Here is a 10,956-nt window from a genome sequence, read left to right on the forward strand (position 1 = left end):
ACCTAAATCTAATAATGTACCTAGCTAACTAGCTACAGTTACCCATAGCTAGCTAGTTTGGTCATTTAATCCAATACATTTCAGAATTCCCAAAAATGTATTTATGAAGCTAGCTACGTTTTATTGGGTACTCACTATAAGAATAAGCCAATTTGCCAACGCTAAAATCAGTGTCATCTATATATATTTTTAGCATGCTAACTTGATCATTTTGTCTGACATGTCGAAAATGCAGTCGTGTTGATTAAGTTTGACACGTGACTACAGTTTGCGTGGAATTGTGGTTCATATCAACCCCACAAGTGATCAAAGTTCTTCACTTGCTCCCTCGAGCTAAATAGATGGCGGAGTGAGAAACGTCGTTAGTGAATTGGACCTGCATCCGGTTTCGACGTGGATTCCCCCAAGGAAAAGTGGCTAGCGCGAGGGCTGAGGTGGTAAAAATATGTGTTTGGACTGCAGCCCTGGTCTGATAGTTTCGAAATAAAAGTTGTGCCCACTGAACATACAGTTTTAAATGACATATATTGGATTTCTTGGCATGAACTCGTTTACAGAACATTGTTCACAGTTTTAGTACAAAATATTAAAAGTTTCTGAATTGTAATTATAAAGTTAAAACGACATTTAGAGTAGTATACATGTATTTTTCACCTCAGATGCAATATGCAATTAAACTTGCTAGTTAGGTATGTGGGTGTGGTGGTAAGTGGCATAGTAGTCAGGGATCAGTCCAGGGCACGCCCGGTAGTCAGCAGCACGAGATAGGCAGCACCACCCGGTGGATTTGAGACAGGCAAAGCCTGAATCATCCGGCCAGGGTGTCCTCAGGCATAGAGAGAGAGAGAGAAATAGGGTGATTAGTAAGAGCAATCGGATCCAATTTGTATTATTATTTGACTATTAATTACACTTTTCAGATTGCACACATTTATGAACATATAATTTAATACCTGTTAACAAAAATATAATTACGTTAATTGCATCTGGGTTTAAAAAAATACAATCTACTCAAATTGTAACTTTAGAATTTCACTTCATAAATGTTTAATCTTATTAAAGCTGAATAATGTTCTGTAAACGAGTTCATGCCAACAAATCCAATACGTCATTGAAAACTATGTTCAGTAAGCACAACTTTTATTTTGAAACTAACACTGTTTCCTTTACGCTGCTATGTTAGGTCAGGGATGGAAAAAACAGACTGCTTCAACCTGATTGGCTGAACGTGATACGCTTACATCTGAGACTACCATTCAGCATGGTGGTGGGAAATGGTGTTTCATAAAGAAAGTACGCATACTTTCCCCGTTTTTTGTAGCCTCGACATGAAACCGAGTTAAGGAGGAAATCGAAGCTTTTGCAGCCTGAATGGAGAAATACAAACCATTCGCAGGGTGACACTAGTGTATTACCGACTGGGCACATTAAGCCCAGACGACAGTGGAGATGTATAGCGCCTACTAGTGGCTCCCCAAGTTACATGGGGGCGAGGCGTGTGCCACCGTACCAGTCAACATAGTCAGTTCAGAGCGTAACTTCATTTACGTCATTCCTAGCCAGTGTAGTTGTAGGTCTATCGGCAGAAAAAAAGAGCTCAGGCAGTGCCTGTCCTGCTGTTCAGTGAACGGTAGTTGTCTGTGACTAGACTCATCGGTCTCCTCGACAGCTCGCCATTGTGTAGAGCTCCACGGCTATTTTGGAGAACCGCGGCGGGGAAATGAAAGTATAGAGGGCGAAGAGTTCGATGTCTGGTGTTCCTCGTTGTAGATCCTCTGTTCTTGGCGTCAATTTGACCCCGATGCAGGATTTGAAACCCTTGCTGGAACTACATGTGGTAAGTTTACGATTGCGCTGCTTTCACCAATGTTAGGATTATGTAAACACGCTTCAACATGGAATAATTATGCGTTCGTTTACGTATACATGAATTATTAGCCGTTATTTACCTGTTTGCCATTCAAAAAAACATTTTATTGTTGCTGTGTCTTGAGTCGAGAGAGAAAACACCGCCGTCTGTGTTTTTTTGTTGTTGTTACATTTCGCTACTTGTCTGTTATAATGTTGCAACTGTTACATTGTCGCATGTGGAAGGAGACCCCCAATGTTCGAAACGAAAACGTAATATTGTTATTAAGTCTCCAGTGAAGAGCCGACTGAGTACTATGTGGCAGGTGGCGGTGAGTAGGCTATGGCGCCCCCATCACAGCCATAGGCTATCTGTGGCGTTTGCCTTTGGAGGTCAAGGACAGCTGTTGTGACAGCTACAGTGATACGTCAGTGACAGTTCATACAGTCAATTGATCAAACATGCGTTTTGACATTACAGAAAACCCAAACCATTCAATTTATAAGATGTATCAATAAATAAAATAGTTGTTTTATAGGCATCCATAAAATCCATGATTCGCAGTCTGTGCCCCAGTAGTAGTCTGCTTCTTTTTTGCTGTAGACGGTCTGCCTATTGAATAATGTTTTTTGACATTTGAAAAAGCAAGTGACACCCACGCGTGACTTAGTTTCGTTTCAAATACTAGAGCCATGTCATACCAACAGTGATCATAATAGGGCCTTGGCTACAAAACAACTTTTTGGTGGCATGTAAGACGTTGAGGGAGTGGGAGGAGGAACTTGACACCAATATAACTTTGTTCACTGAAAACGTTGCCATTCATGTGGGTCCCAGTACAATTGCTACTTTGTAAGTACAGGATAATTATGTAATGTTGCATATTTTTACATTTGAGACTTGCCCTTAGCTTTGTTGTAACTCATCAGATATTGACTTGGTCATCACATTCTATAGTTTTTTGAGTGACTCATTGTCACTTTTTACAGGAATATGATGAGCCATAGTTTCTGGACGCTAAACTGGTAGTTTAGAAAATAGAAGCCCTACATACCTTTTCAAACTGTTTTTAGGCTAAAAGTTCATGAGTATGCCATATTTATATAGACTTGACTGGGAGAACGCGGCCTCTGAATTAATCTGATACAGCCCCGTGGCTTTGTTTTACTGTTTTGTAAAGCTTTTAACTACTGCTGTTCAGATTTCCAAAATAGTTTAATACTGGTTCAGGGATGTGGGTGGCAAAAAGGGCTAGTTCTGACTGCTGCCTTGTAGGAACCTAACAGTGCAAAGTGTTATTTGCATTTCAACTGCAGGGCTGAGTGACATTCATATTTGCACAGGGAAATATGGATGTTTTCTCTTTTGTGTAGAGTTCCGTTGCATGCATTGGAAATGATTGTGTCGCAGTTCAACTTAGAGGCCGAATGCAACATTTCCTTCATTTGTTTTTATAATGATGTTAAAGATTTTAAAAGCATGTTCATGAATTGCCCATCAAAACACCAAAGAATTGGAGTGAGGCATTATTAATAAAATAGGAAAAAGAATAGTAAGAAATCCACCAAAGGGCTACTAACATGCAACGATCAACCACAAGGAATCTGCACAGATTTGCAGTAGGCACACAGTCCACACTCCTACCAGACTCGAAGCATTCCATCTCCGTGACTAAAGTCCACCTTTGCTTCCTTGACTCTGTCTTCTCTGGTTTCCAGTGAACACCATTTGTTCCTCTTTTTCTTCTACTATGCGAGCAGGAGGTTCACCTAAATATTTTGGCAAATTGGCTCTGAAATCCCCCTCTCTTGGTGATCAATCAAAATAACACTCCGTAACTCTGCGTCTCTTCCAAACAAGCCTAGGTCCGTCCAAAATGGCACCCTGTCCCCTATATAGTCAGATTATTTTGACCAAGGCCCTAGTCTAAAGTAGTGCACTAAATAGGGTGCCGTTTCAGACGCAGTTGGAGTCTCTTCCAAACAAGCCCAGTAAATCAGTGCTACAAGCATCCACTTGCCTGCTGGAGAAACCTGGGCAAACAACCCTAATGCCAGGCCAGCCCGGCTTCTGAGTGTGGTTTCGCATGACCAGAGCCCAACAGTGAACCTTGTCTTTCAACCTAACATAAAATTATTCTCTTCCAGGAACCTTTTGGGCAAAATCGAGGCCGAAAATGCTTGCATGCCGAATATATGAATGTGTTTAACTTTTACTGCAATCTTGAAGGACTTGGAAGTCCGACAGAACTTGAGAGAAATAGTGTGGAAAATAGAGTGATTAGGCTTGTTGATGAATGAGGGTTGAAATCTCAGGTGCAGGCTGCACTCTGTCCCATTGAGAAAGGTGCAGGACCTGGATTTCCTCTTCCAGCCGAAGTGTGCACTGCAGAGTTTGTATTATAAATCGGTGTACCACCGAGACCCTCCTCGGGATGACGATGCCTGCTGAGTATGTGAGGCATGCAGCTGCCTGCTACCACCCCCAAAAAAAAAAAAGAAGCAATCCAATGACATTTTGACCTTGTCCCATCCAGGGCTCTACATATCCCTAGCATTTCATGGAAGTACACACTGAAATAACATTACTGAATAATTATCAATAATAGGTGGAGGGATTCTGGGTCGTATTCACTAGGAAGCAAACGGGGAGGGACTGCCAGAATTTTTCGGTTGAAACACGTTGTGCTACGGTGTGCACTAATGATTACGACCCTGGTGTATCAGAACACAAAGCTCTTGGAGAACCAAGAAGTTCATGTCGGGACGTGAGTTTTGAAGTGGTCATGTGTTCAAGGGGTGGACATTGCCTCCTACCAATCTGAGTGTAATCTGAGTGCCATCGCTGTAAGCCTGCTGCGAGTATGGAGTGAAAGAAAGCATTCTGTGTGGCCGGAATGCTGTTGTATTGGACACTTTTCAGTTGTTTTTGTCAACGGAAGGTGTTTTCCTATTTCTATATTTCTGCTCTTTTTTTCTGTCAACTCTCCCTTTCACCTTCCTTTCCTCTGTCTCTTTGTCACCCTGTTTTTCCCCGTCTGCCAAAATCCCCTGTCAGTCTTCTCTATTCTCTGTCTCTCTCTCTCACCCGTCTTCAGACAGTGTCAGCAGATGGCAGCGTCGAAGGGCCCCACGTGTGAAAAGAATAAGTGAACAGAGCAGGGGTGGAATAGGGGTCTGATGAATAATTTTACTGAGTGGGGGAGGTATGTGGAGGCATAGTATTTGCACCGAGGGAACTACTACAAAATGTAGCCTACCTACATCAGAGTAGTGCACTCCATGTGCTCCCCACACACACAAGTTGCTCTCTCACCTCCACTTCCATATCCAGCATCATCAGCTGTGATAGGGATGGCAGCCTGAGTGGAGAAACATTTTGGTTCTTTCTTTCCTCCCTCGCTTGTCCCTCCCTCTCTCTCTGGATTCCCAGCTGACTGTATTCGTCATGGTAACAGGCGAGTGTGGAGCTATCCCCAGCCACGCCCGCATGCACTGTGTAGGCCCTGGGGGTGTTCAGAGTTCAAGTTGGCGTGTGTGGCTCTAAGCAAAGCTGACACGCACACCCTCTCTCTTTCTCACACACAAACTCTCACTCACTCACTCACTCACACAGCAATGTTCTCTACAAGAACACGGTTTGGAAATGTGATAGTGAATCTCTTTTCCTCTGGCTTTTATCATGGTAGCACACGTTACACAACGGACTGAAAGGGGCGAGTCTCTCGCAGGCTGTGTGCAGTAGTTTATGTAGCGGGGTAGAGTTACACGTGCCAGTGAGACAATACACTGCAGGAGAGGTGTGCTCTGTGCTCCATCTTAGGTGACCGTTTGGGAGGCATTCTAGTGCGGCGGTCCCCAAGCTAGGGGTCCCTGATATGAAAATGGGGCCGTGGGAGAATTTCACAAATCCTGAAAAAAATCATAACATTTTTTTTTTAAATAAATGTTTTTTTTTTTTTTTACCATTGTAATGTAGTTTACCTTAAAATCTAAATATAAATGATTTAAAGTCTAAAAGATGAAATTCAACCAGAGAGCGCCGCACTTAGTCGTTGCATTTGAATCATTTCCACGATGAATGGCTCGGGCGGCTACACTGAAACCACACACTACTGCAGACTTTGATATTACCAGGCGCAATTGATGTGGTGAAAACAGTGTGTAAGGGCTGAGATGCCCATGCATTGACTTTTGTTCGCTATACATGTCGAGGGATGCTATTCACCAGGACATATTGTTCTGTCTCATGATTCCCGGGCATGAAACGTCACAGGGGATGTTCAGTGTGCTGCGTGGCTATATTGACAAAAAAAGGTCCCACGGGATCGAATGGTGGGCTTTTGCACAGATGGGGCTTCCACCTATGGCGGGCAGGCCTCTGCACTCTAGTTATGAATGAGTCTCCCTCTGCGATGTGGACACATTGTATGATACGCCGAGAGCAACTGGCGACAAAAGAGCTGAGCACAGAACTGGGATATACTGCAGCAGGTAACATTGATTGTAAAGTATGTCAAACCACATCCACTACGCGCACGCCTGTTGGCAAAACTATGTGGAGATATGGGATCAGAGCATGACAATGTTCTATTTCACATTGAGGCTTGGTGGTTATTGAGGGGGGAGAGTTGGAAAGATTTTCTGCATTGAGAGAGGAACTGTCGTCATTCACAATGGATGTAAAAGAAAACCGACTTGGTTGACTTTCTGTGTAATGAATATAGTGTCTCCTTGCCTAATGTAACAGACATATTTGGGGAACTGAACGCAAGCATGCAGGGGATATCCAAAAACATTCTACAGACGAGTGAGCAGTGGATTCAGAGAACTATTATTATTAGAGAGTGAATCTTTCAAAAGTGTGGGACGGGGGAGAACAAACAAATACATTTCCCCCCATTTTTTTGAACAGTCATCCATCTCGGAATTCCAACTCAGGAACTCAGGCTTCTTTCTACAGCTCCGGCTGTCCGACCTGAATATCACTGACGTCATGATTTTGCCTCCATATTTCTGAGTTCCCAGTTGTCGTGAAAGCACCATCAGTGCTCTCGTCTGCATTAAAACCAAATGTCGGTCCAGGTTGGATGTGACCGCGGAGATGAGGTGCGATCACGCCCCCTGACTTTGAGAAGCTCCGACGCGACATGCCTTAAGCACACCCATCTCATTAGTGGTGGTGAGAAGATTCATTATGTCAGACAAATGATCAATTAACTGTCATAGTCCTACATTAAAAGTTTGATGGTGAGTTGAGAAGACAATCAGAAATACTGTGAGAATATTTTTCAATTAACTGCCAAAGCCCCAAATAAAAAAGTTACCATTGGCAAGGATCGGAGAAAAAAAGAAACCCCCCCCCCCCCCCCCCCCAATTTTCGCCTAAAATGACATACTCAAATCTAACTGCCTTTTATTTCAGCTCATGGAACATGGGACCAAGACTTTACATGTTGCGTTTATATTTTAATTCTGTATGTGTGTGAGAGATATAGATATATCTATCTAAGCCCAATGTGACCATTTTTGAGCGTAAATCGACAAAACAGCAGGTCCATTTCTGCCTGTTTTCTGTGCTGTGTCCGGGCAGGAAGTCAGTAGTTTCCTGTGCTGGCACGTCTGTTAGCGCCGTGTTCTGATTGAGTCAGGTGGTTCAGTTGGGAGCTTGTTTGCATCCCAAATGGCACCCTAGTCCCTATTTAGTGTAGTACTATTGACACGGGCCCATAGAGCTTTGGTCAAAAGTAGTGCACTATGTAGGGAACGGGGTACCATTTGGGACGCAGACACTTTTGTCGGAGCTTGCTGCCACCCACCTAGTCAGCTGATGCCGCCTCACATGCGAGCTGGTCAGCTGACACCAAAACCCCCTCCTGGCACCCCCCCCCCCCCCCCCCCATACACTGACGCTGAGCGTGGGTGTTGTGTTCACTGCTTGCTCGTCTCATTTCTTGTCACTGTTTGCGAGGAAGCCCCTCTGCTTCCAAGAAACTCGTCTTGTAGTGTGAGTGAGAAGTGGATGTTTTCCCGCATGTTGTATTGCTGAAAGAACTATGAACTGGGGGTTTTTCCTCTCACAGATGTTGGTTAATTTTAAACACTCATAACATGTACAAGTGTAACTGACATATCACTTTGTTTTGATGTGGTACGTCTCTAGCAGTCATTCTTTCACATAGCCGTGCCTCACTGACTACTACTCACTCGTTCACATATGAAGAAAAAGCAACCATATGCAATTTTTTGCTCCTGACACCTTGTTTCTGGTCTCTCCCACAGATATATGTTGGGTAACGGTGTGAAGCGCAAACTGGATGAGGACGGCCTGGAGGAGGGCAAGGCGCTCCTCACGTCAGCGGCCGGGGCCGCGGGCAGCCACTCCAGGGTTAACTACACGCTGCAGCGGCAGACGGTGCTAAACATCTCCCTGATGAAGCTGTATGGGCCGGCGCGGACGCCCGCCACCGAGCCAGCCCTGCAGCGCCGCGTGCTCATCAACAACGTCATCCGCCGTATCCACCACGAGTTCAAAGAGGAAGGCGGCGCGGGGCTGCGCGCGCTCTTCTTCGCCGTTCCGCCGCCGGCGCCGAACGTCACCGAGGACGAGGGCTACCACGAAGCTCCGTCATCCACGTTCAGCGGCGTCCTCTCCCCGCCCCTCTCGCCGCTGTCGTCGCTGGATTCTGGTTTGACCCCGGCCTCGCTCCTGGAGGACGACCCGCCACTGTTCTTCGCCTTGCCGCCGTCCTCACCCCACCCACTGGGTCACCACCCTCTCTCGCCGAGACTGTCAGCGCCTCCCCCAACACCCGCCAAGGACAGCTTCTCCTCAGCTTTGGAGGAGATCGAGGAGCTGTGCCCCATCGCAGTGACAACCTCTACTACCTCCTCCCTACCTTTGTCTCCTCCACCTTCACCCCAGCCCCCACCCTCTCTACCAGCAGGGATGGACATGAAAGAGGAAGGGAGGACATACAGCCCGAAGGACAAGGAGTCGCTCTTGCTGGACGAAAGTCAGGCTGCAAAAACCGTGTTGGCAGACCCGCCCAGCGCCCCAGCAGACTTGTCGCCCACCTCCGGTGGCTTCCTCACTGACTTTGCCCTGGACGACATTCTATTCACGGACATCGACACCTCCATGTATGACTTTAACCCCCCCTGCGGCGCCTCTTCAATACCGCAGAACTTGGGGGTGTCCAAAACGACCCCCATGGTCACTGCAGACGACCTGGTCAAGACTCTGTCCAGTTACAGCGGGGGAGGGGTGAGCTCTCCGCCTTTGGCTCAAAACCAGCCCTTCAAAATGGACCTGGCTGAGCTCGACCACATTATGGAAGTCCTGGTGGGGTCTTGACTGACATCGGGGTAGTGTTCAATAGGCACAAAGCAGAGGAAAACTGAGTGAAACGGCAAGTTGCTTGTCCAATAAGAAATGCTCATTTACATTTTCTTTTGCGAAGCGTTTTGTTACGGTGTGCCCTAATGAACACGACAAACCGGATAAAAAGTGCCGTAGGAGGCGAAATGTTAACCCTTTTTAATTGTTTTGTTGTCCGGAAATTGTAAGAAATGTAACAGACTTCACCAGAGACGTTTTAACTACACTGTGCATGCGTTGTGCTCGCCTTTCCAAAATGGAAACAATGTTGAATATACTGTATGGAATGCATTTATTTGAGTGCCTTTGTCTGTACTACTCTGTTCCTTGATTTTATATAGCTTTTTTGTTTATCAACACAGCCATTCATTTTCTCTCTTCTCCAAATGCAAAGAGTGAATTTATGTACAGCTTTTGCATACAGCACCATAGGTATACACTGATGCGTCCAAATTGAGGGTACTTAACAATATTTTGTATATGGACAACTTATCAATGTTAGAATTTTTCATAGGCCTCATTCAAGTTTTTTTCCCCTTTTTTATATTTTAATGTATTATTCACAATTTGTTAGTTGAATTTATCATACTGTTGTGTGTGAGCTTTCAACTCTATTTGTAGATGGACTATGTTTCCTTTTCCTGTATGGCATGTTTTGAATTTACTCTCAACTGATCTGACTCAAAAGGATATCAAGTGAAATACAAGGGTAACCTTGTATGGTCTTTTAGTTCACAGTTCAAACACAATTGCAGACAAAATCGTTTGTACTAAGTGATTATGAAGTTATTTATTATCATCCATTTCTGGTGTACAGATATTTATTCAAACATGACACTAACTTTTGGGTTGTACCGAACATGCAGTGAAATTCTGCTAGTAATGTGTGAAGAAATGCTGTGTAATATATTTTACCCGTTTTTTGTTTTTCAGGGAAGTGAATGCTGTAAGTCAGTGTGTGTGTTTGTGTATTGGGCTATGTCTCCGGTATTTGTGGCAATCGATCAGTCGGGAAACAGTTGGCCAACTACTTTGTCAGTGGTGACTTTAGTAATCCAAAGCCTTTTAAAACAAAGCATTTCTCTTGTCAGTCAGTGGCAAAAAGCAATTTCTGCTGCTTACCTCTTCTATTCTTTGCATTATTATTATAAAGAAATTGAAGCAAATGTGGTCATTTCCAGTCATCTCGCCAATTTTTTTCAATTAAAAAAAAAAAAGTTGACCTGTTTTCAAGAACGGCTGTATTTTATCACTGACCTTGAATCTGTGCCTTGTTCTATGCAATATGTATTAATTGGTTGGAAATATCTGACTATTTTTATGTATAAATGTGCATATGACTTTAATGCAGTTTTACAGATAAATTTTATACAATAAATTGAAATGAAATGTCAACACTTGTCAGCCTGTGCATGTGTCACATTTGAACTAATACCCTCAAACTCAACTCTGGACCTCATATCCAGTTCCACAATTTTTTTTTTTTTTTCCATTGTTCCCCTCTAATTAGGGACAGACTTATATCTGGAACACCAGGTGTGTGCAATTAATTCAGGAAGAACAGAACTAGCAGGCTCCAGACCTCGTACGGTAAGAGTTGAATACCATTGCTCATGATTACTAGTGGCCTGTGCTAGTATGGCACGTTCTGGTTGCGCTCCAATGTCAGGTTATACTATCAAAGGTAATTTCCTGTTTGGAGTTGATAAAGGGCAGGGCTAGTCTGC

General features: G+C 44.2%; 1 protein-coding gene across 1 annotated transcript; it reads left to right on the forward strand.

The window, feature by feature from the left end:
* The first annotated feature begins 1,481 nt into the window (after positions 1-1,481).
* LOC139567492 (SERTA domain-containing protein 2-like) lies at positions 1,482-10,624 on the forward strand. Its single transcript, XM_071388809.1, has 2 exons — positions 1,482-1,837; positions 8,131-10,624. The coding sequence occupies exon 2, from the start codon at positions 8,135-8,137 to the stop codon at positions 9,203-9,205; it is 1,071 nt and encodes a 356-aa protein (XP_071244910.1). The 5' UTR covers positions 1,482-1,837; positions 8,131-8,134; the 3' UTR covers positions 9,206-10,624.
* Positions 10,625-10,956: the final 332 nt, after the last annotated feature.

The sequence above is a fragment of the Salvelinus alpinus genome, chromosome 2, assembly GCF_045679555.1.
Source record: "Salvelinus alpinus chromosome 2, SLU_Salpinus.1, whole genome shotgun sequence".
NCBI lineage: Eukaryota > Metazoa > Chordata > Actinopteri > Salmoniformes > Salmonidae > Salvelinus > Salvelinus alpinus.

What these genes read in the sequence shown, in the direction of transcription:
- LOC139567492 (XM_071388809.1), top strand. Translation starts at nt 8,135, where the DNA reads ATGTTGGGTAACGGTGTGAAGCGCAAACTGGATGAGGACGGCCTGGAG.